We start from the raw sequence: 23,353 nt of genomic DNA on the forward strand, positions 1-23,353 counted from the left end.
TTAAGAAAACAAAGAATATTTTATTCCTTCAGCGGTTTCTATACAGCAATGACACCACAAGAATAGGATTAGAGTCTGGTCGTCCTTGACCCCAGTCTGCCTCCTGGGAGAACGTATCACATGGCCCAAGAGGCTGAGCTCCACTCAGGGCAAAGGAGGCCACAGTCCTTTCCAACCTGTGCAAAACCATCCGCCTCCCTGTCCAAACACATGGCCACGCTGTTCCAGATGTGCTGGGGCTGCCCCAGGCTCACAGTCCCAGGAGCACAGGCTCGGATCCCACTTGGCCCAGAGGGGCCCACACTGGCCACACCTGTGCCCACGAACAGCCCTTCCTTTGTGGCCTCATGGGAACACCAAGCACGACTCCCTGGGAGAGACCTCATTTGCTGGGGAGTGGGGATCTTCCTGTACCCACGTCCCCGATGACCGCTGCACACCCTAGGGAATTGGCCAGTGGTAGCGGGCCAGAGCCCCACACAGCAGCTGACCCGTGTCCCCATTATATAGACGGGCAGCCTGAGGACTAGAGGGTGGCAAGCCCTCCCCGCTCCGCAGCTGGACTTAACTGTCCATCTTCCGTCCCAGTGGCCAGTGGCAGGTACGGAGCTGCCAGCCGGCCCCAAACTTCTGGGCGGGTCCCCCAGGTCACCCTCCAGTGGGAGTGGCAGCAGTAACGGCGTTCCCAGCCGTGCCAACCGGAGAAGCTGGGGGGTACCGGCAGAGTATTCTGGGACACCAGGAGTTACGTGGAGCTGCCTCTCTGTCCCTAACACAGAGAACGGACAGGTGGCCAAGAAGTGTCCCTGGGGCTCTGCCGGGTGGAGTTAGTCACTGGATAGCCCACGGGTGAGTCATCAAAGACCCCGCGGTGGTGTCGCCCGGACCCCAGGAAAGGGCTGGAGTGTCGGCTGGGTTTCCGGAAGACTCCCCAGGTAACAGCAACGGGCTCGGTGCACGCGGGGCGCCACCTCTGCGCTTCGGGAGTGCACGATGCGGGTGTGAGGCCCCCCATTTCACGGCCGAGGACACCGCGCACGTCGAGCCTGCGGCCAAGGGCGCCCCTCGCCGGCGCGTGGGATCCAGCCCGGGCCCGATGCGGTCCGGAGCCCGGGGCGCTCCCGCGCGCCGGCCTCACAGGCTGGAGGGCTGGGCCAGGCCGGGCCCCGACGGGGCGGGCACAGCGTCGCCCTCGGGCCGGGCCTCGGGGCCGCGCGCGTACGTGAGCACCACGGTGACGGTGGCGAAGGTGGCGGCGTTGACGGGGAAGGCGCGCAGCAGCGTGGACGCCAGCCCGCGCGTGAAGACGCGCCAGCCCTCGGCGCGGTAGCTCTGGCGCACGCAGTCCACGAAGCCGCCGTAGCGCGGGGCGCCCCGCACCCCGTCGGCCTGCAGCCGCGACTTGACCACGTCCACGGGGTAGGTGGACAGCCAGGACACGATGCCCGACGTGCCGCCCGCCAGCAGCAGCTTGGGCACCAGCAGCCGGTCGCCGGGCTCGCAGCCCAGCGCGCGCGTCAGCACGTCGTACGAGAGGAAGTAGACGCCGAAGCTGGGCGTCTCGCGCAGCAGGGTGGAGGCCATGCCCCGGTTGACGCCGCGCAGGCCCTCCTGCCGGTAGATGTGCGCCAGGCAGTGCAGCGAGCCGCGGTAGGTGCGGGCCGGGCCCGCGTCCTGCAGCTGCAGCCGCGTCTTGGCCAGCTCCATGGGGCAGCAGATGACGCACTGGATGGCGCCCGCCGCCGCGCCGGCCAGGAACTGGTTCAGCGGCGTGTCGCGGCCCAGGGCCCGCAGGGTGTTGCCCTGCACGCCGAACACCAGCGCGTTGATGAACGTGAGCCCCATGAGGGGCGAGCCCAGGCCCTTGTACAGGCCCAACACCTGCGGGGCACACAGACGGGCGTCAGGTGCGCTCCTGCCTGGGGCCTGGGGAGGGGAGGGGAGGGGAGGGCGGGGGGGGGGGGGGGGGAGAGGGCGGCCCCAGCCCAGCCCAGCCCAGCCCAGCCCGCGGGTTCGGGAGGACCAAGCAGAATCCTGCCAGAACCAGTGTCCCCGATGTCCGAGGTCTGGGCATTCACACCTTCCCATTTCCAAAGTGCTGATCTGCCCGTAGTCCCGCTGACACCTTCGCTTCCAGCTCTGTGGTCTGGGGCCCGAAACGTCCTAGAGGCCGGTGTCCCAGGGCCACCCTCCTCCTCCCCTCCCCCCACCTCCCAGACCCAGGCCACTCACACTCTCCTGCTTGACGATGGACTGGAAGCAGTGCAAGGTCCCTCGGTACTGAGGCCTCTCCATGCTCTGGACCTGCAGCCGTACCTGGAATGACAGGGCCCCGAGAAAGGTGGGCGGGCGGGGCTGGAGCTCTCCTGGCTGCCGCCGCCGCCCAGCACTCGGGACAGCCCGGGGGGCTCCCTCTCCAGGAGCGCCAGGGAGCCAAGCAGCCTTCTGTGGCTTTTGGGATTCCAGGATGGGGCAGAGCCAGGCGTCCTTGCCTCTTCAGTGAGGGGGTGTCAGTGGGCAAACTGCACAGGGGGTAGAGGGCCCCCAGGATCTCAGACGTCCCAGGCTTCTTGTGGCACTGTCTCTGCACGATGCACCTCCCCAGACTTCCCCGCTGTCCTGGTGGCAAACCATGGCCCGTGCCGAGGGGGCTTCTCACCTAATTCTTATCACTCAGCTCCCCTCGTCAGGGGCTGGCAGTGCCTCCATGGGTGTTAAAGGCCAGGAGGCTCGGATGCTGAGGGATCCTGATTTCTGCCAGTAGCCCCTTGTGCGGATAGTGGTCGTGAGTTCACAAAGCAGGGACAGGAGAGGAGCTCATGGCCTCCTTAGCGACCGCAGGACCTTGTCACCACCTTCGGGGCCTGGGGGCTCACGCCCAGCCACCCTTGGAGCCCTGTGGTCCAGAACCTCTTACTGTGAGAGAAGTGTTCTCGATTGACCCCAGAGCTTATCTCTGGGCTTGATGCTCAGGCCCCATGGCTCGGAGCGGGAGCACATTTCCTGAACTTGGAATCCAGGTCCCGGGGGTTGGTGGGGGGGGGGGGGGGGAGCTAGGTTAAGTCACGTTCTCAGGAGCAGACTCAGCAATCATCACCACAGCCAGGGCCATGGCATGAATGCCACTCTGTGCCTAGCAGCATCAGAGGGCCTAACGTTGGAATCACCAGCCGAGGTGCGTGCGCTCGTCCCTCCCATTTCAAAGATGGGAAGACTGAGGCTGAGATGTTTTGCAACTCCGCCCAGGCTGTCTGTCCTCTGCAGCGACATGGGCAGCTCGTCTGTGTTGGTGGGGGCCACAGTGTGTGTGGGGGGGTGGTGCTGGCTGGTGAGAGCCCTCCAGTGGGCCTTCTATGGCTCAGTGCACTTACAAAAGAACGTTTTCTAAGAACACGAACGTACCATCTCCGCACAGGAGGACCTCTGTGGCTGGTGGCCACGGCCCCCAGAGGCGCTGACGACCGAGCGCACCCTGTGGCTGGCCACTGCTGTCGGCTCTTGGTGGGGGGAGGGGTGGATTTTCAGAGAAAGGCAGAAGCGCTTGTCCAACAGTGATCACATAGGATCGCCTTGAGCGCCGCTCTGGGTGGTTTTTGTGCCGTGAGGGCTTTTCGCTTTCCCTTCCGTGGTCTGGCGTCCCACCTGGAACACTTTTCCCTCGCGCGCAGCCCCCAACAGGGGCACTGAGTGGGCCGTGGTAGCAGAAGTGACAGGAAGTATGGCCGTCCCCGCTGTGGGTTGCGCTTTCACTCAGACACCTACCTGGACAGCGGCTTCCAGTCTTGGCGGCTTGGACCGGCTCAGGCCCAGGCTCAGGCCAGGCTCGGGTCCCACAGGGAGCGCAGAGGCCCCTCTCCCCTTTGTTTCTGACCCCCGGACCTGGGACGAGTGCTTGCTGGCCAGGTGTCTTGGGGGACTAGGTTTGGGGGTGAAATGGGGCCCAGGTCTTGTAATATCTAGAGTTGAGGTGAACATTTTGGGGTGACGGGATCTCGGATTGGTGGACCCGCCCCCGGACAAGTGGTGATTGTCACACGCCCAGAAGGGCTCCCAGCTCTCCACTCTCCACACGGCTGAGACCCCAACCAGCCCCAGCCGGGTCCCCGCCCCACGACCTGCGCTGGGCCAAGTTCACCTGTCCCCTGCTCCTCAGGGAGGGGACTCTGGGGGGGGGGGTGGGGAGGAGGGGCGTGGCAGGGTGCAGTTCAGACCCAGGGTCAGGTTCGGCGAGGACAGAGAAGGGTCCGGGTCACCTGGTCTACTTACTAGCGCTCCCCAGGGCGAGGCTTACGCTCACCTACAACAAAGTTACACTTTTGCTATGGACGGAGGCAGCCCCTAGCTCAGAAAGTAAAGGCCATTAAAGCAACACAAAATTTCAACAGCACGTCCGGGCATGGAGCCCCCGGCGCCAGCCCCCACCCACCTCGCCATCCCCGCCCCGGCCCTGGGCTGGCCACTGGCTGGTGAAAGTGGTTTTACCCCCAGCATCCCTGATTACAGTCGTGTCTAGTCAGTAGGACAGAAAACTACCTTCGGACAGAAACTAGTGTGAAGGTAGGGTGTCTGAGGACAGGGGCTTGATTCTGGGAGAAGAGGAAAGCCAAATCTTGGACTCAAATCCCAGTCCCAAGGGTCTGGGAACACACAGCGGATGTCCCAGCCATGAGACAGCATGAACCGACGTGGGACACGGGTGTCCCCTCACGCATTCTGGAGCATAAGTCCAACTACATGAGGTTCGGGAAGAGGCAAACGGGACCATGGCGTGAGAAGTCAGGAGAGTGGGGGTTCTGGCTGGCTCTGTTGGAAGAGCTCTGGATCTTGGGGTCATGAGTTCGGGCCCCACGTTGGGCACAGAGCTTACGTTAAAAAAGAAGTTAGGAGAGTGGATGGCCAGAGAAGGGGCAGGCATTGCTGGGAGGACTGGGGGGGCTCCTGATGGGGGGAGGGGACATTGTTCTACTTCCCCAGGTGTGTGCTTCATGATGATGTACCCTTAGCATGCGTGCACTCTTCTTTATTTTTATTATTTTTTAACGTTTATTTATTTTTGGGACAGAGAGAGACAGAGCATGAATGGGGGAGGGGCAGAGAGAGAGGGAGACACAGAATCGGAAGCAGGCTCCAGGCTCCGAGCCAACGGCCCAGAGCCTGACGCGGGGCTCGAACTCACGGACCGCGAGATCGTGACCTGAGCTGAAGTCGGACGCCCAACCGACTGAGCCACCCAGGCGCCCCATGCGTGCACTTTTCTACATGTGTCAAATTCCAGTTAAAACAACCACCACCACGGGGGTGCCTGCGTGGCTCAGTCGATTAAGTGACCAACTTGGGCTCAGGTCATGATCTCACGGTTCGTGGGTTCGAGCCCCGCGTCAGGCTCTGTGCTGACAGCTCGGAGCCTGGAGCCTGCTTCGGATTCTGTGTCTCCCTCTCTCTCTCTGCCCCTCCCCTGCTTGCACTCTGCCTCTCAAAAATAAATAAGACATTAAAAAAAACACAAAAAACAAAAAAAAAAACCCACCACAGAGCTATTGAAGGAAATCCCCCTTTTGCTAAAAGCAAGGAATATATATGGGTCTGAGTACATTTCTGCTCAGATTTCTAAACAGAAATCTGAACAAGGGTTGGGAAAGGGTCTATATGAAGGACTTTTTTTCTTTTTAGTTTATTTGTCTCTATGATGGTTAAAACTTTTTTCTACAGCCTACCTTACTTGTGTAATAGAAAGCCAACCAAGAAAATGTGACGGAGAGGGTAAGATCCTGAAGGAGGTGTACAAAACGTGCAAAAAGACTTGTCAGTATAAGGCACTAATTGGCTTTTCTACATTTTCCAATTTTCTTTTAATGAGAATGGTTTAACTTTCATAATGGAAAATAGCCAGTAAAAAATAATGGCCATTAGTAATACAGCATTACATTAAATCAAATGAGTGTACCAGCCCATAACTAGAATGAGAGGGGTCACCACCATTGGGTGACAGTGGTGATTACTGGGGACGGGTTTTTCCTCTCCGTAAGAAGACTGGGGCTCCTGGGTGGCTCAGTCAGTCGGTTGAGCGTCTGACTCTTGATTTCAGCTCAGCTCATGGTCTCATGGTTCGTGAGTTCAAGCTCTGAGTCGAGCTCTGTGCTGACGGTGCGGAGCCTGTTTGGGATTCTCACTCTCTCCTCCTCCCTCTCCCCCTCTCTGCTCCTCCCCTGCTCCTGCTCTATCTTTCTCTTACTCAAAAATAAATAAACATTAAAAAAGAGATTGGCTTTGGGGGCGCCTGGGTGACTCAGTTGGTTAAGTGTCTGACTTTGGCTCAGGTCACGATCTCCCGGTTTGTGGGTTCAAGCCCCGCATCAGGGTCTGTGCTGACTGACGGCTCAGAGTCTGGAGTCTTTTTCGGGTTCTGTGTCTCCCTCTCTGCCCCTCCCCCACTTGCGCTCTGTCTCTCTGTCTCAAAAATAAATAAACATTAAAAAAAATTAAAACAAACAAAAAAAAGAGATTGGCTTTTTAAAGACAGGTTTGCCTAGATGTGATGCTGCTGGGCCACAGTGGCCAAAAAAAAGTCACCCAATGGATTTCTTCAAAGACCACCCTCCAGGCGCAAGCTAAGGGGGTCCAAGGAGAGGATCCCAGTGGGGTGGAGAGGCTCCTGCACCCAAATCACCCAGGGGCTTAGAAGGACAGAGACCCCAGGACAAAGTACTCCCAGCCTGGGGGCACTGATGAGGGGGCCCAGCGGGAGCCTCAGCCTGGGGGGAGGGGGGCAAGGGCTAGCTGAAGGGGCCTGGGGCTGCCCAGGCTGAGTCACAGCTCAGAGAGGCGTGGCCCCTGCAAAGCTGGGCTGAGGAAGTGAATCGAGAGTCGCTTCTTGGCTGGATACAGAGGCATTTACAACATGTGACCACAAGCGTAACGTGGACAGTGCCAGGCTGCCCTGGGCTGCTCTGGCCTGTGGACGGGCTTCACAGGACGGCCAGCTAGGCAGTGCACAGGCAGCTGTGTGGACAGGCTCTCGGCAGGCCTGTGTAGGGCAGGGGTCGCCGTGTGGCAAGAAAGCGTGGCCCTTCCGCCTCCCCCCTAACTTGCATACGATGGGTTGGAAGAAAATCTGTGCTCTTCAGAACTAGCCTTTCACGCAACCCAAACTATACTGTTGAGCACAGGGCACCACGATGGCCTCCGTAATCTTGCCTAACCCCTCAGTTTGCCGGCGAGAATGCTGGGCCGAGAGGTCAAGCAACTGGCCTGAGGTCACACAGCAGATTGGCTAGCCGGAGGCCTGGGCTGTACAAGGCCTAGGGCAGAACTTTTAAGGTCAGAGCCAGTACATAAAGCTAGGCCCTCATGCCTGTGCCGGAGGAAACCGCAGCGCCTGAGTTCCTAGTCCTTTTCTTGGCCAGTGACCGTCTTGGCTTCTGCTGAAAAAAGAGGGGACAGGAAGTGACCTCCACCCCAGCTAGGGATGACATCCTTGCCTTAGCTCTACCTTCGCTCCAGCAGGATGAGGTGCCAAGTTCAGTGTTTACTGTGGGACACAAGGTCTGGCCCAGTGCCCTGTTGCTTCCAGCTCGCCCCGAGTCCCAGGTGGGAGCCGGCAAGGAAAGGTCCAGACCTGACTGGTGTGAGGACACAAGACCCCAGCAGCAGGGAGAGACTGATTTGGGAATTTCCAGCTGGAGGGCGTGGATTTCCTTTGTTTCTGTTTTGAGCATCTGACCACCTGGGTCTGGACAGCTTATTGACGAGAAACTGGCTAACTGAGCGCCTGGCCCAGGGCCACACACTCCGCACAGGTGGACACCAGCCCTCGGGAAACACTCTGTTTCGTGCCAATGGTGACCATTCTGTGAAGATCACGTTCATGGGAAATACTGACCAGCTTTGGCTTTTCTGTATTTCTGGATTTTCTCTCTGAACTGCTCTTTCTTTCAAGAAGATGTCTGGGGGCACCTGGGTGGCTCAGTCGGTTGAGTGTCTGACTCTTGGTTTCAGCTCAGGTCATGATCTCACGGTTCGTGGGTTCGAGCCCTACATCAGGCTCCGTGCTGATGATGCGGAGCCTGCTTGGGATTCTCTCTCCCTTCCTCTCTGCCCCCTACCCCGCTCATGCTCGCTCGCTCTTAAAAAAATAAACAGACTTAAAAAAAACAAAAAAGATGTCTGGGGGAGCCTGGGTGGCTCAGTCGGTTGAGTGTCCGACTTCAGCTCAAGTTATGATCTCACGGTCCATGAGTTCGAGCCCCACGTCGGGTTGTCTGCTGCCAGCGCAGAAGCTGCTCTGGATCCTCTGTCCCCCTCTCTCTTCCCCTCTCCCGCTCATTCTCTCGCTCGCTCTCAAAAATAAATATTTTTTAAAAAGCGGGGGGAGTCACTGGAAAGGGGACTCCAGCCGTCCCGGCCCTGCGCATGTCCAGTGTCTGCCCCTCCCCAAAGACCTGAGAGTAAACTGTGCAAGAGACTCACCTTGACTGTGTCAAACGGGTGTCCCACGAGCACGCCTGCCACACCTGGGGGAGGAAAGGGGCATGTCACCCAAATGCCTCAGAAACCCGGAGCACAGGGGCCTTCCTGCGAGGACCGCATGGGAGCCACGGGACTGGAGGGGAAAAAGCCGTTTACCAAGCACCTACTGTGTGCCAGGCACCCTGTGGGCCCCTTCATCCTCATGCCTGCACGAGCAGTGGGGTGTGGGGGGATGACATCCCTGAGGTCAAGCCTGGATCTGTCCAACCCAACGCGGGGGTCTCTCCAGCCCCCGCTTCCCACTGCACTTGACTGGTCCGTGTGCCTGAGGACAGCTGGCCCCCGGAAGCCACACACGCTAGTTCTGAGATGGTCCCGTTGCTCCAAACACCTCCTGGCGTGGCGGGGGGGCCCCAGGGATTGTGGACTTGGGGTCAGAGGGCCACCCAGATTTGACTTTTCCCTCCGCCACTCACCAGCTGGCCAAGCTCCCAAAGGACTCGGGGTCTGTGGCTCACTCCCCTTGCCTGTGCAGGTGAGAGCATCAAGTCCCCCCCACCCCCACACCCCCCAAAACTGACCCAGGGCCCAGGCAGCACAGGCACTGGTTGGCCACTCCCTTCCCCGCGTGGGAGCCGCCTGGGACCCGGGGAGTTAGCTCGGGACTTTGTGATCACGCGCAAGGATGCATCGGTCCAGCCTCTGCCAAAACCCCAAAACCTCGGGGGACAAAGGCTCATCACTCTCCAAACTGGCTTCTGAACCCTTTTCTGAGTCCTGAGTGCTGTTCAGGTGTAACTATCGCTGGGAATCAGGCACCTCGTGACCCCATTCACAGAAGGAGAAAGGGAGGCTCAGTGAGGTGAAGGTGGCTTCGACTCCCACGCTCTCCTCCCTAGGATTTTGTGTGTGAATCTCTTAAAGGTCTCTTACCGCTGGGAGTGTTTATAATTAAGACAGTATTAACACCTCTACCTGCCGGTCACTGTTCTCAGTTTTGCATGTGGACTAACTCTCCCTCTCACATGTAAAGAAAGGACTATGAGCCCATTTTACAGATGAGGGACCTGAGGCCGAAGGAAGTCGTATGTCCACGCTGCGTGGCGAGAGAGTGGTGAGGCGAGGATTGCAGCCTAGACCTCCTGGGCCTGGAGCCCTCCTCCTTCCCCGCTCACCTCTCTTGCCCCCCGTTGGGGCTGCTCATCAGGGTGGTGGGCGCCCAGCGGTTAGCGGGAGTCACCGCGCCTCTTTACAACTTGCATGTTGTCGTGCGTCCCCCTCACCTTGTCTCATGCTTTGGACCTTAGGATCCGCTGTGTTTGACGCGAACTTGGCCAGTCCCGCTTTCCTTCTGGTTGCACGCGCCTGGCACGGTTTGGTGACGGTTAATTTTCAACCTGGTCCTACTCCCTTGTTTTCAATGCTCCTGGAAGCGAGCTCCCGCTCTCGGCCGCTCCCGTCTGGAGGCGCCTCCGGTTCTGCCGAGATGCGACATCTGACACGATTCCATGTCATTTTACGTGAATGGCTTATTTCTTCCCTTTGTCGTTCTGCATGTTGGCTGGTTCGGGCCACCCGCCACTTCTCCGCCTTCTGCTAGTGTCTAAGTTCGGCTAAAGGTTACTTCTTGTTTCTTACTTTTAATCATTATGTGGAAACAGGACAAGAACCGTCACCCCCCCCCCCCCGAAGGCTTTCTCTGCCCCCCCTTGCTGCCCTCCCCCTCCCCCCGCCCAGTAAGAGCCGCCCCAACAAGGTTTCCAACTCTGATAGCTTCCTCTTCTACCCCGTTTAGACCCCACGAGATTCAGAACTGTTCCCTCACTTCCTCCCCTCTACCCCCTTCTTGGGGTCTCTACCCCGATCAGTTGCCATTTTGTCGGAGCCTTTCTTGATTACTCTCCTCGGAGGTTAACACATGAGGAAACGGCCTACAGAGTCTATTTCTTTAACACCATCCGGGAACAACGGTCCCGTGCTCTGGTGAGGCTCCCAGGCCCAGGCCATTAGGGTGGCCGTGTCCCAGAATCTTCTCGCTTCTGGTGCCACAGCTGAGAAATCCGTTGCCGGTACGTTTTTTGCTCCTTGTCGGTAATTTATGCGTTCTATCGGGAAGCCTCTGAGATTTTATCTGCAGATTTCAGGAATGTCACCAGGAGATGCCAAGGGTGTGTCTCTTTTTTTTTTTTTTTAAAGTACCCCTGCCTGGTACACCAGCCCTTTCTCTCTGCACACTCAGGCCTTTTTTCTGATCAGAGGAAATTTCCACTATCGTTTATTCATCGTAATCTTCATCCCCAGACCTTCTTCTCCTTCTGGAACCCCTAACGTTCACAGGAAGATGAAAAGACCTCCCCGAGGTGTCTCTTCCCTCAAGACTTCCGTGCCCGTGCCTCTGGTCCTCTGTGACACACTCTGTTTCTATCTTTTGAGATCCACCTTCTCTTTCATAGCATGTTGTGAATTTTCTAAATTTGAGAAGCCTAGTTCTAGAACTTATTTTCTTGGGCTCTGATTTCCCTGGGTTTCAGAGACTTGACACTTGCCTGGGGGTATGCTGTTTGACCTCCCTTCTCTCCAGCTGCGGACCCCTGGGGACCTCCATGCCCTCTGCAGCCAAGGCCCAGTTGTGGGGTCCCCAAGAAGCTGGTGCCGGAAATGCTGGGGGTCCCCTTCCTGTGGGTGGCGGGTCCTGGCTCTGGTCCCAGACTTCTCAGGTTCCAGCCTTCATCAGCCTCCAGGATGGAAGGGGTAACCACCCTCTCCCCCTCCCCTCCCCCTCCCCCAGCCTCAGCTGGGAGGCCCCCCAAGACCTCCAATGGCAGCCATTTGCACTGCCACTGCTCCAGAGGCTGATTTCAATGCCCTCAGGGGAGGGGCTGAGTGCCTTCACCCAGGACATCTCCATTCACAGGAACAGATTGGGCCTGCCTCCATCAGGGCCTCCAGTCCTGCCAAGCCTTACCCTTTAACCTCACGGGGAAGCCCTTCCAGGCCAGCGCCCCGACAGGACGCTGAGGCACCACAAGGAGATCCTTTTTCCCACCTCCACAGCCAGTGCCCACTGCCCTACACACGGTGGTTTCTCGGGGGCACCGCCAGGCCCTCTGGGGTAGGAGTGGGGGGCGATGGTCCCAGAGGCAGGCGTTGCAGGAGACACTTGGATGGCAGACCTGTCTTCCCCACACAGGGTGCCCGGCCCCACCACGGAGCCGCGCCTCCTCCTAGCCATGCACGTGGCAGGGAGACCCCCATTCGGGGCACAGGATGCTGGCGGGCTGCACGCCTGGGACTGACCCCCTGGTGCGGAGCAAAGGCAGACATTCTGACCTTCCTACCACGTGAGCGCCGGGATGCCGTCAATCAAGGCACCTGTCCCACCTCCCCGCGGGTGAAATTGAACACGTGACCCGACACTCCACCAATCGGAGGTGACGTACCGCTCTCCCTCCCAGGAATCTGAATCTAGAGGGAACCCCAGGCCGCCGAGGAGAAGCACCGTCGTCCCCCTGCTCTGGGTCCAGGTCTGAAAGAGCCCAAGCCGAAGTAACGAGGCAGGGGCCTCCAGGGCCAGGCGCTGAGGTGGGGGCGCGGCCCGCGCCTAGTTCCTAGACAGTCCCTCTGCACAGGCTACTTCGTGCCAGGGACACAATCAGGTCACTGTCTCACTAGTCCCTCCACTTCTCAAGGCCAAGGTTTCTCCTGGGTCACATAAGACCAGGAGAGGATCTCAGGGGAGCGGAAGCCGACAACCCTCACAAAGAGGCTTTGTGGCGGCCACTGCCATCCTTGCCGGCCTGGGAGACTCAGGCCTCCACTCACAGCAGGGAGGTAGGTGCCACCAGCAGCCCCAGGCTTGCCCCTGGGTGGGAGTAGGGCAGTTGGGGGTTGGGGGAAGGGGCTGGGGCCCATAGCTCCGCATGGTGCTGGACCCTGACCTTGCCCCAACCCTGCAGCCTGGACAGGGTCCCTCCTAGGTGGGTTCGGTGAGGGAGGGCGGAAGGCATGGCCTTTTGAGCACAGAGCCTACAGTGACTGACCCCGTGTGTCTAGGGGTGGGGTGGGTCCCTAAGCAGGCCTGGCCTCAGGATGAGTTCCACCTCAAACCCCACAGCTCCCAGGACACCCGGGAGAAATCAGAAGGAATCCTGTTCCTCTGGGGAAAGAACCCACATTCCCCAAGAAGTTGGAAAGGGGCTTTGGCTGTGGGGCACTCCAGCCTCATTGAGCCACCACTGCGGGGTGGGTAGAGGAGGGTTTGGGGGCTCAGGAGGAGCCAGCAGGGGTGGTGGCAGGTGCAGTCACCAGAGCGGGGAGGGGAGCTGAGACCCAGATCTGCAGAGGCTGCCCGCTCCTGTCTCCTCTGGCCTGGGCTTGGGAGAAATTCACGCATTTACGAAAGGCCCTGGGGTTCTTCCCCCTTCAGCAGACTCCAGCCCGGTGGTTTCCTGAGGCCTGATTGGGTAACAGGCTGGGAAGTTCTTAAATCTCTTGACACACATCGCTTCCCTGGCACACTGCCCTCCCCACCAGTCTCTTCTTGCCCAGAGCAGGAAGCTGAAATCAGAGGCTTAAATGCCCCAGGCCATTGTCACTCCTCTTCCTCCAGGGTGCCCAACGCCAAACCCAAGCGGATAAACAGTGAAAGCAATTTCAGGTGCTGGAGGAGGGACATCCACCATCAGAGCAGGACCAGGCCTGGGGCCATGCAGCCAGCTCTTCTGTCAGCTCCTTGGGGAATGACATAACCCGGCTCGCAGTTAATACCCGTTAAATACATTAACTCTCCAAGTAAAAGCAAAGAAGCTAAAGGCCAAACAGGGAAGCGCCCGGCCCAGCTCCATGCCCAGGGTCGTCCCATGGCATATCCTGGGTTGCACACTGACAGCGGCCCTCCCGGGGACACAGGCTTGGGGAGGACCCTAGCAGCCTGGTCTGGGTGAAGGTGCCCCGCACCGGCGACACGCACGCGTGAGCACAGGGCTAGCCCACACCGCGTGTCAGGCCCACTCCGCCACCCGGGTGGAGACCCCCCCCCGGCCCCCCCCCCCCCCCCCCCCCCCCCCGCCAGCAGTTCCCTGAACGGATTAGGGAGGTGAGGCATGCCCAAAGCATGACTCGGCGCCTAGGGGCCTCCGGCGCCCTTCCGGGCCTTCCAAGGCCAGCCCCCTAGGGGGTCTTCCTGTGGCCCCAGCCCCGCCCAGACACCTGCGGGGAAGGGGGGTGGAGCCAGCCCCCAACTTCTGGGGCCGTGGGCGCGGGCCGGGGATGCGGGAACCGGGGAGGGAGATGCGCCCGAGGCCTCGCGCGAGCGGGGCGCACCGGGCGGCGGGACGTCCTCCTGGCGGTGCCCCACTTGGCCAAGCCACGGTGCTGCCCCGGCGCCCCAGACCTCTCGTCTGGACGAGCCCCGAAGGACTCGAACGCCACCTGCCCTCGCGGACGGCGTGCTAGACGCCCTCCCGGCCTGTTGTCTGGGCACGTCCCCGAGAGCCCCGTGAGACGAGAGCATCGTTACCCCCATGCTTCAGGCGAGGAAAGCCCGGCGCCCGCAGGTGAGCCGGCCTCCCATCCCGCACACGCCTGGCTCCGGCCTCCCGAGATCGCGCGGTCCGGGTGGGCGCCGCCCGCCTGCTTACCCCCAGCGCATCCAGCCAGGAAGTCGAGCGCCATGGCCGGGCCCCCGGCGAGGCTGCCCTTCCTCCTCGTCCTTCTCCTCTGGCCCCTCGCCGGGCTGGTGGCCGTCGGGGGTCCCGCCGGCTCGCACGGTTGGGACTCGGCCTGGCCGCCGCCTCCTGGCGCGGAGCCCGGGGCCAGCCGGGGGCAGGGGGCGGCGGCGGCGGCTCAGAGCGCGGGTCCAACGCCGGCGCCTGTCCCTGGCCGGCCGGCTCGCTTGCCCTCGCGGCCGTCCGCCCGCAGCCAGTGGTCCCGCACCTCGGGCCGCTCGCCCCGCCCCTCGGGCCGGCCGGCCGGGCTCCCGCGGGGGTGCGGAGCGCAGCCAATGGGCGGGCGAGGCGCGGACAACACCCCGGGCCCTGCGCGCCGCCGCCGCGCCTCATTGGCTGGGCGTGTCCGGGGCGGGCCAGGCGGGGGGTGGACGTGGCGGGCGGGGGAGGCGCACAGGCGCCGCAGACAAAGAGTGTGCTTCGTGCGCCCGCCCGCGCGGCTCCGGAGGGGCGAGCAGCCGGGTGCGCGCGGTGCTGGGACCGTGGGGCTGGGCCCGGGGGCCCGGGAGCCCGGGGCCTGAAGGCGGCCTGTGCAGGGGTGGGAACCTCCCGGCGTGAGCGACACGGGTCAGCTGAGCGGGAGGCGGGGTGTGCTCGCTCTGGACTGGACTCTTGAACCTGGGGCCTGGGTCCGGATCCCGACTCGGCCGCCCAACCTCAAGTCCTTGCCTGTGTAATGGGGACACGGGCGCGTCAAGGGGCGCGGAGCGCCAGGGCCCTGCAAGGCTCCGACACAACTAGCTGTGATACCCCTGGAGCGGCGAATCGCCCCTCCGCCTGCGCGCTCGCCGGGCCCGCACGCGGGGTCCCGGGACGGCGGGGAGCTGGAAAGGGGAAGGGGGCTGTGGGGCGCCCCTCGGGGACGCGCACCTGCCTGCGCGCTGCTGGGCCGCGGAGGGGTGCGGATCCGGGCAGGTTCCTGGACGGGCGCACACAGGCCATCGGTGGCAGGGAGGGCGCCGGCGCGGGGCCTCGACAAGGGAGGCCTCGGGAAGGACTGGGCGAGCCGGCCCAAGTGGGAGGGCGCTGGGCCGCGGGGGACGAGGGGGACGAGGAGGAGCCAGGTCCTGCGCCTGGAGAGTCCCTGAGATTGGCAGTGACAAGGACCCCTCCCTGGTCTTTGGGGGAGTGTCCTGTTCAGCGACGTGTCCTGCCCTCCTTCCCCAGCGCCTTGTGAAGTCTGGACTGTCCGGCTGGGACTCGACTTGGCTGCGCGCTTTCTCCTGCACAATGAGAGTCAGATAACAGCGTCAGGCCTGCGGCTCAACTTCCTTCTTCAAGATTCTGTGGTCAGGACCTGCGTGTTTCCGGATTGCAGACCACAGTTCTTTTATTCTCATGTTACCATTTCTGGAAGAAGGATGGGGATTACAATAGATATGTATCCAGGGTTTTATTCTTTTATTATTTTCAGGTTTATTTATTTTTTTGAGGGAAAGAACACTTCCATAGGGGAGGGGAAGAGAGAGAGGTAGGTAGAGAGAGAGAGAGACAGAGAGAGACAGAGAGAGAGACAGAGAAAGAGAAAGCAGGCCCCAGTGCTGTTAGCCCAGAGCCCCAAGCAGGGCTCTGACTCACAAACTGTGAGATCATGAGCTCAGCCAAAATCCAAGAGTTGAAAGCTTAACCAGCTGAGCCACCCAGGTGCCCCATATACCCAAGGTTTTAAAGATTATATATTTCTGCTAGGAGGGGATTTCTCAGGGGTATGTAAGTAGTGACTATGGTGATACAAGGCCACCAGGGATCCAACGATCATTAGTGGTTTCCTTTGATTCTTCTTAGAATCTAAATAGAACATTCGTTAAGCAGAGACCCAAAGCCAGGTCTGCTGACTCCTAGTCCAGTGCTCGTGATGGCTGGTGGGCCCTGAACTAGGGGTCTGGAGGCCTGGGTTTGAATATCGCCAGCCTCTGACCTCGAGGAGCCAGGAAAACAATAGCATGTGGGCCCCAGGAGAAGCCCAGACCCAAAACAGGGGCAGGAGTTGACTGTGGCTGGAGGCCTCCAAGGCCATGATGATTAAACTTACATCCAGGAGACCCACCCTTACAAACACATTGTCCCTTGGTTGCCAAGGCCTCCAGAGGTAAAGCAAAATGCCCACAGCGTGTTTTGGGGGGCTTGAGTAGAAAGTCAAGTACTTTAATGAGGCAGTGAGTCACAAAGTTATAATGGGGCATTTGATAAGGAAACAACGATGAGCTACTTTTTTTTTTTTTGCCTTAAGAGAATGCACGTGCCCTTAAGTTAGTGTCATAATTGAGGCAGGTTGCAGGAGCCCTGACTCCTGGGGATCAGCAGCCTGACCTCCAGGGGCTCCCGTGGCGGTTAGGGAGAGACCAGAAAGGAGAATTGAGGAAGTCATCGCAAAGAGTTACATGTGTCCATCTTTTGGAGCCTGCATTATCACATTAGCGGTTGGGTTCTATGCATGTTCTGTTTCATTTCCTGAGGATACATTACAGCACAGAATATGATGTTTTCAAACACCTCTCCTTCCGCAGAGCCCAGGCCCCACCCCCATGCATGGGAAAGCCTCCCTGCAGGGCTCTTCCCAGACCCTAAACTTTAAGGGGGGGGGGGGGTCCAAGGCCAGAGCAGGACAGCCAGTGAGGGAGGGAACGTCACAGGGGACGGAGGTCAAGCCAGGTCACCGTCAAGGACATGGTGTGGTTTCTATTTTGCCCAGCTTTTATCATTTCCTACCCAAGACGGATCCAGTGTGGAAGAATTAGAAACACCAGCAGGAAAGGAGGAAAGGAAAATCACCTCTGTTCTCCCCACCCCCGAATCTGCTGGATTCAGTGACAGGGGCTGTTTTGACCTGGGTGAGGTGGGATGGGGAGGGCAGGACGGTCAACTGGCTCCCCACTCACTTGGACTCGGCGCCCCTGCTCACTTCTCACCTGTGCACAAGGGGCTTGGCTGGTCCTCCCCGTCTACCCTGGGGAGTCTGCCACCCCTTCCCACACTCTGCTTTCTTTCAGCTCCCGGAGTGACTTCATTTGTTGCTCTGTGTGTTTATCACCTGTCTTCCCCTAGAATGTAAGCTCCACCAGGGCAGGGACCTTCTCTGTCCTCTTTGTTAACACTAAGCTAGGTGCCCAGTGGGGGACAGAATCATTCAATGGCCAGAGCCATGGAAGGTGACGGACCCTGGGTGGAGGGGGAGGCAGGCGGGAGGCTCCTCCCGGCCGACAGCCTGACCCTTCTCCAGGGATGCGTGTTCTGGGAAGAAGGTGAGGGCTGGTGGGGGTTCTGGGTGATGGTTTTTCCTACAGTGTATTTTTAGAGGGGTGTCTGGGTGGCTCAGTCGGTGAAGCATCCTACTTCGCCTCAGGTCATGGCCTCACGGTTTGTGAGTTTGAGCCCCCAGTTGGGACGACGGATCCCCTGTCTCCCTCTCTCTCTGCCCCTCTCCCACTCATACTCTCTCTGTCTCGAAAATAAATAAGCATTACAAAAATAATAACATGTATTTTTAGAATTAAAAACTTCAGAAACAAAGTTTCTCTCCTCCGGGCTGCAGTGGGCCCCGATAAGGAGGAGCCTGAGAGAGGGGCAGGATGGGACCTGGGTTGGGATGTGTGTGCATGTGCGTGCGTGTGTGTGTGTGTGTGTGTGTGTGTGTGTGTGTGCAGAGCCAGACCCTGCCCGTCTGCTTTGACTCAAAAGCTGGGATCAGCCTGCCAGCTCTGGCAGGGGGTGAGCGGGCAGCTGAGGAGCCAGGCCTGGGTGAGGGGAGTGGGGCCCTGGCCCGTCCTGCCCTATGGCCCCAGCCACAGGCTCCCCATTCTAGACCTCCGGCATGGAGCCTCCCAGAAATGTGGCTAAGACACACCTCACCAGACCTAAGGAATCAGACTTAGGGAGCAGGGGGGCTCGAGACCTGCATTTATTTTTTTAAGTGTATTTATTTATTTTGAGAGAAAGATAGCATGCGGCAGTGAGAGAGGGGCAGAGGGAGAGGGAGCCGGAGGACCTCAAGCAGGCTCCTGCTGTTGGTGCAGAGCCCTGACCTGGGGCTTGATCCCACGGACTGTGAGCTCATGACCTGAGCTGACATCAAGAGTTGGACACTGAGCCAACTGACTGAGCCCCTCAGGCGCCGAGAAACCGGCATTGAAAGTGGCCCCTTCCGGGGCTTTTAGGTGGCTCTGGGGGCCGCAGGTTGAGACTGTCTCCAAGGACACGTTCGGGAACTTGACTTCTGCAGTCTCAACTTGGGCCCCTCCTGGCTGCGTGACCCTGTGAGCCTTCTTGGCCTCAGTTTCCTCATTTGTAAAATGGGTTCAGGAGGATCCTAGGGGCCAGAGCAACTCAAAGAGCCCCACGGGGCAGGTGCTTTTGTAGGAAACGGAAGAGAAGAGTTGACTTAATTATTCAGCTGAGGTATTTGGCGTTTCTTACAGGCATCTTCAAGTGTCCAGCCGGGGAGGGGAAACTCTGGCCCCAGAACTTCTGAAGGCCGCAGCGAGCAGGTCTGGGGGGTGGGAGGCCCTGGGGCGTGAGCTGTGGTTGGCTGCCTGGCACTGATGAGAACTAACTACCTTCCAGGTCTCTCCCCCAGCGAGCATGTGGCTGCCGTGGGGCTGTGCCTCCGCCCCTCTTATCCCATCCACTCTCACAGTGACTCACCCCCCGACTAAGCGAGTCTTTCTACTCTGGGCCTCAGAGGCTGAAGGGCCTGGGACCCCTTGGAGACAGGCAGCCACTGTCCTCACAAGTTCATGGTGCCCAGAGTTCTCTTGTTAGGTAGACTTGAAACAATTTGCTTGAATTGAGTCAACCCCAAAGTTGCCACCATGCTGTGTGGGCCTCTCGCACGTTCATTCCACTGGAAATGTTTATAGTTTTCCCCAGGGCTGCCTCTCCAGGTGAGCTGTGGGCCTCCCTTGTGCTGGGCACCAGCCCCAACCCACTTGGCTTTGGAGTGACCAAGAGACCAGAGCGAGGGAGGCTCTGGCCAGATAGTGTTGTTGTTGTTTATTTATTTTGAGAGAGAGAGAGAGAGAGAGAGAGAGAGAGAGAGAATCCCAAGCAGGCTCTGCACTGTCAGCACAGAGCCTGATGTGGCCCTTGAACCCACGAACTGCGAGATCATGACCTGAGTCAAAGTCAAGAGTCGGACTCTTAACCCACTGAGCCACCCAGGTGCCCCGGCTCCGGCCAGGTTGTGAGATGACCAGAAACTCAAGATGGGAATGATATAAATAAACGCAGGGCAAATGCTTCAAGTATAAAAATAGAGCCTGCAGGGGGCCTGCCCGAGAGTGCCGGACCTGGGGGCCCCAGCGGTGGTCTGCAGCTTGGGTCGGGCCATCCAGTCAGGACAGAGGAGCTGGGCGGAGGCGCTCAGCCAGGTGAGGCAGACAGCATGCGCTTGCCGCCCACTCGGAGGTCGTGTGGCACACGGGCCTCCTGGAGCCCATCCTCGGGGCTGGCGCTGGGGCCCCGCGTGAGCCCGCCTGGCTGTGCCCTCCCTGGGGCCACACACCGTCTGGTCTGGGGGACGGAAGAGCAGACCGCCGACCCGGGCGGATGGCCTGTGTGAGGGGCGGGCACCCGAGGGCAGTGGCCAGAGGAGGGCAGTGTGTCCCCACCTGGGCCGTGGTCCCGGTGGCAGGGTGAGCTGGAGTTGACACCACAGAAGGCGGGGGACGGCGTGGCGGCGGACAGAGAACGACACACACTGAGCCCAGAGGCGCGTGGGGACAGTCCGATGTGGCAGGCAGGCCCCCGGGGAGGACAGACGCGGGAGGAGCCTGGGGCAGCTCCAGAAACAGGTGGAGGAAGGAACAGAGAGAAAGCCTGCAGCATCCTAGAATCCAGAATCCTGGAGCTGGAGTCCCCCCTGTTCCAGAACCTCTCCCTGAAGGAAGGGCCTTGTGCCGCCGCCCGGCCAGGCGGCAGCGTTTTCCTGGGGCTGCTTCATGTGGACGGTCCCTCCTCTCCCACCTGCCTTGCTGCTTTGGGCTCTGCTCTCTGGAGTCCTTGTCCTCGGTCCCCCGGGTGGCACGTGGGGCTGGCTGGGGGCCAGGCGTGCCTCTGGGGTGTACCCCCCTCATGGGGGGCCTTGTCTTCCAAGTGGAGGGTGGGGGAAAGGCTTCTCTCCTTTACCCCGTCTATCCTTGAGCGTCTTTGTGTAACAGCAGGGACTTCCTAGTGAGCCTGGGGTGGGGGGGGGGGGGGGATGCCAGGTCAGCTGAGCTCCTGGAAGTCCCTGCCGTCTTCCTGAGCAGCTCAGCTGTGCCCCCCCTCCCCCTTTCTGGAGGTCTCTGTGACCGCCCCAGTGGAGACTGGCTTTTCTCTGTGACAGGCTGGCCACACCTACCCGTTTCCATCCCTGGCTCTCTGTGGCGGCTTGAAAACATGTCCACTAATTCTTCTAGACTCCCCACTTCCTAATGTGCCTGTCACTGAGTGTGGGGCTACGGTGAGTGACTCAGTTCTAGTAAATAGAAAATATTCACTGGGTCGGGGGGGGGGGCGGTGCACCTGGGTGGCTCACTCAGTTAAGGGTCTGACTCTTGGTTTCGGTTCGGGTCATGATCTCGCGGTTCGTGGGTTCGAGCCCCGCATCGGGCTCTGTGCCGACAGCTCGGAGCCTGGAGCCCGCTTCGGATTCTGTGTGCCCTCTCCGTCTGCCCCTCCCCTGCTCCTGCTCTTTCAAAATGAGTAAAAATCTCTCAAAAATACACATTTAAAAAAAATTTAATAAAAGAAAAAATATTCGCTGGGAATGACATTGTGTCACTTACAAGACAGTCACCAAGGCATTGTGGCCGCCCCCTTTCTCTCCCTCTTGGATCACCAGCTCCAGGGGAAGCTGGGAGCCATGTGGGGACCAGTCCTGTAGAGAGGTCCCCGCGTTGAGGAACCGAAGCCTCCAGCCGACAGCCACACGAGAGAGTCACCTTGGAAGGGGGTCCCCCTAGCCCCGCGTCAGGCCTTCAGATGGTGCAGCCCGTGCCCACAGCTTGACCGCAGCCTCGCGAGAGACCCTGAGCCACAGCCAGCCAGCCAAGCTCTTCCCCGATTCCTGACCCTCAGAAACTGTGAGGTAATAAATATTTGGCATCTGAAGCTGCTAAGTTTGGGGATAATTTGTTATGCAAGAATAGATAGTATAGGGGCCCCTGGGTGGTGCAGTCGGTTAAGCGTCCGACTTCAGCCAGGTCACCATCTCGTGGTCCGTGAGTTCGAGCCCCGCGTCGGGCTCTGGGCTGATGGCTCAGAGCCTGGAGCCTGTTTCCAATTCTGTGTCTCCCTCTCTCTCTGCCCCTCCCCCGTTCATGCTCTGTCTCTCTCTGTCCCAAAAAATAAATAAACGTTGAAAAAAAAAAATTAAAAAAAAAAAAAAAAAAAAAAAGAATAGATACTATATATACTCCCCAGCCGGGCGGCGCCTGCAGGGGGGCGAGGGTAGCATCTAGGCCACTTCTGGACCCCAGTGCCCAGCACGAGGCCTGCACGAGAACCCGCACGCCGGAATGAGCGTGTGAACGGATGCCTGCCTGGCGGAAGGCTTCAGGCTTCAGGTCCCGCTTTGGAGAGAGCTTCCTGTTCCTCAGTCCAACTCCCTGCAGCTTGGATGGGGGGTGGGGGGGTGGGGGATCAGAGGTCACCTTGTTCAGATGCAACACCTACGGCCCCGGGCCAGCAACCATCTCGGCCCCTCCGGCCAGTGCACTCCGGGGTTCAAGATGCTTCCTGGGCAAGGCCTGAAGGGGTTGCCACGGTCTGGGAGATGCTGGAAGAGGCGGGACAGGAAGGGCTTGAGCTATGGCCTGGGAGCTACGGCCAGGGTGTGGGCAGGGCCGGGCCCGGGAGCTGAAGGGGCCGACAGTTCGGGGACTCGTCAGCAGTGGGGTCAGGCCTGACGCTGCTGGCTAGCCCTCCGAGCCCCACCCCTGCCGCATCTGATTCCTAGCCTCAGGAGCCCCCGACGGTCCTTACCTCCCTCGACCCCTGTCCCGGGGTAGCTGTTGTCCCTGTTTGGAGATGGAGAAACTGCATCTAGGAGATTGAGTGCATCGATGTCATCACGGCAGAGCGGGCCTCGAATTCTTCTCCTTGCTGGTTCCTGCCTGCTCTTGGTCTCTGGCCCACCGTGTCCCCGTCTGTCCCGCGGGAGTGGCTCCGGGGGGCCGGGAGCCTGAGTCTGAAGCCTGTGCCAACGTCAGGGGTAAAGGCAGTGCCCGGGCAGGGAGGCAGCGGGGAGCTGCCATCCATCCACCCAACCATCCACCCACCCAACCATCCGTCCATCCATCCATCCATCCATTCATCCATCATCCATCACCCATCTATCACCCATCCATCCATCCATCCACCCACCCACTCACCCCATCCATCCATCCACCCACCCACCCGTCCGCCCACCCACCCGTCCATCCATCCACCCATCCGTCCATCCATCCATCCATCCATCCATCCATCCATCCATCCACCCACTCACCCCATCCATCCATCCACCTACCCACCCATCCACCCATCCACCCATCCATCCATCCACCCACCTGCCCACTCACCCCATCCACCCATCCATCCATCCACCCATCCATCTATCCATCCATCCATCCTTTGATCTGCCCATCTGTATTTACAGCTGTCCATCCATCTACCCACCCACCCATCCATCCACTGACTTGTTTCCTCATGCATTTATTCACCCGGCCTCCCCAGGGTGCCTGTCCTCTGCTGGGTGCTGTGGGCTCAGAGACAAATCTAGCACAGCCCTGCCTGCCAGAAGCTCGCAGCTGGGTGGGGAACCTTTAGACCTGTCCCAAAGCAGCCTAAACAGTGAGGTGGCATGTTTTCTGTTTCTGCTGTGGAGAGGGTAAAGTTTGGGCATGTTTGCTCGGGAGACAAAGGGCAGGTGAAACTTGGCTGCAGCGACTGAGAAAACACCTTTGTCTTGTATGTCACCGTCTTGGGCGGCCCTTCCCAATGCTGCCCACCCCCACGTACACACACCTTGTCCCCTCCCTACTCTGCCCCTGTCCTTGGCACTCCCGCTGTTTGGCAGTTTCCTCACCTCTGGGTTATCTGTTCCCCGCTCCCCAGAATGTAAGAACCACGGGGCGGGGACTTTTGTCTGTGTGGTTATTGCTGTGGCCTCAGAACTGGGATTTGAATGCAAACAGCCTGGCCGC

The 23,353-nt window shown here is 59.7% G+C and overlaps 2 protein-coding genes across 4 annotated transcripts in view; one reads left to right on the top strand and one right to left on the bottom strand.

Moving 5' to 3' along the window:
• SLC25A29 (solute carrier family 25 member 29) lies at positions 1–22,369 on the bottom strand. 3 transcript variants are annotated; one of them, XM_045452079.1, is made up of 4 exons: positions 22,155–22,369; positions 8,467–8,510; positions 2,233–2,316; positions 1–1,881 (listed from the first exon to the last, which is right to left on the bottom strand). In XM_045452079.1, exons 3-4 carry the CDS (start codon positions 2,293–2,295, stop codon positions 1,135–1,137), a joined length of 810 nt encoding a protein of 269 aa, XP_045308035.1. In that variant the 5' UTR covers positions 2,296–2,316; positions 8,467–8,510; positions 22,155–22,369; the 3' UTR covers positions 1–1,134. The 3 variants fall into 3 exon arrangements, with proteins under 3 accessions (XP_045308035.1, XP_045308034.1, XP_045308033.1); XM_045452078.1 differs by lacking the exon at positions 22,155–22,369 and adding an exon at positions 15,063–15,388; XM_045452077.1 differs by lacking the exon at positions 22,155–22,369 and adding an exon at positions 14,106–14,471.
• SLC25A47 (solute carrier family 25 member 47) overlaps positions 13,711–23,353 on the top strand; it is a 17,120-nt gene continuing 7,477 nt past the window's right edge. The window contains exon 1 of the mRNA XM_045452074.1: positions 13,711–14,021. Coding sequence (XP_045308030.1) covers positions 13,989–14,021 — 33 coding nt within the window. The 5' untranslated portion in view covers positions 13,711–13,988. The remainder of the gene's footprint in view (positions 14,022–23,353) is intronic.

The sequence above is a fragment of the Leopardus geoffroyi genome, chromosome B3 (genome assembly GCF_018350155.1).
Source record: "Leopardus geoffroyi isolate Oge1 chromosome B3, O.geoffroyi_Oge1_pat1.0, whole genome shotgun sequence".
NCBI lineage: Eukaryota > Metazoa > Chordata > Mammalia > Carnivora > Felidae > Leopardus > Leopardus geoffroyi.

Coding starts and splice junctions, on each gene's coding strand:
- SLC25A29 (XM_045452077.1), bottom strand. CDS start 14,139: ATGGCGCTCGACTTCCTGGCTGGATGCGCTGGGG. Junction 8,511..14,105: donor CCTGGCTGGATGCGCTGGGG/GTAAGCAGGCGG, acceptor TTCCTCCCCCAG/GTGTGGCAGGCGTGCTCGTG. Junction 2,317..8,466: donor ACCCGTTTGACACAGTCAAG/GTGAGTCTCTTG, acceptor CTGTCATTCCAG/GTACGGCTGCAGGTCCAGAG.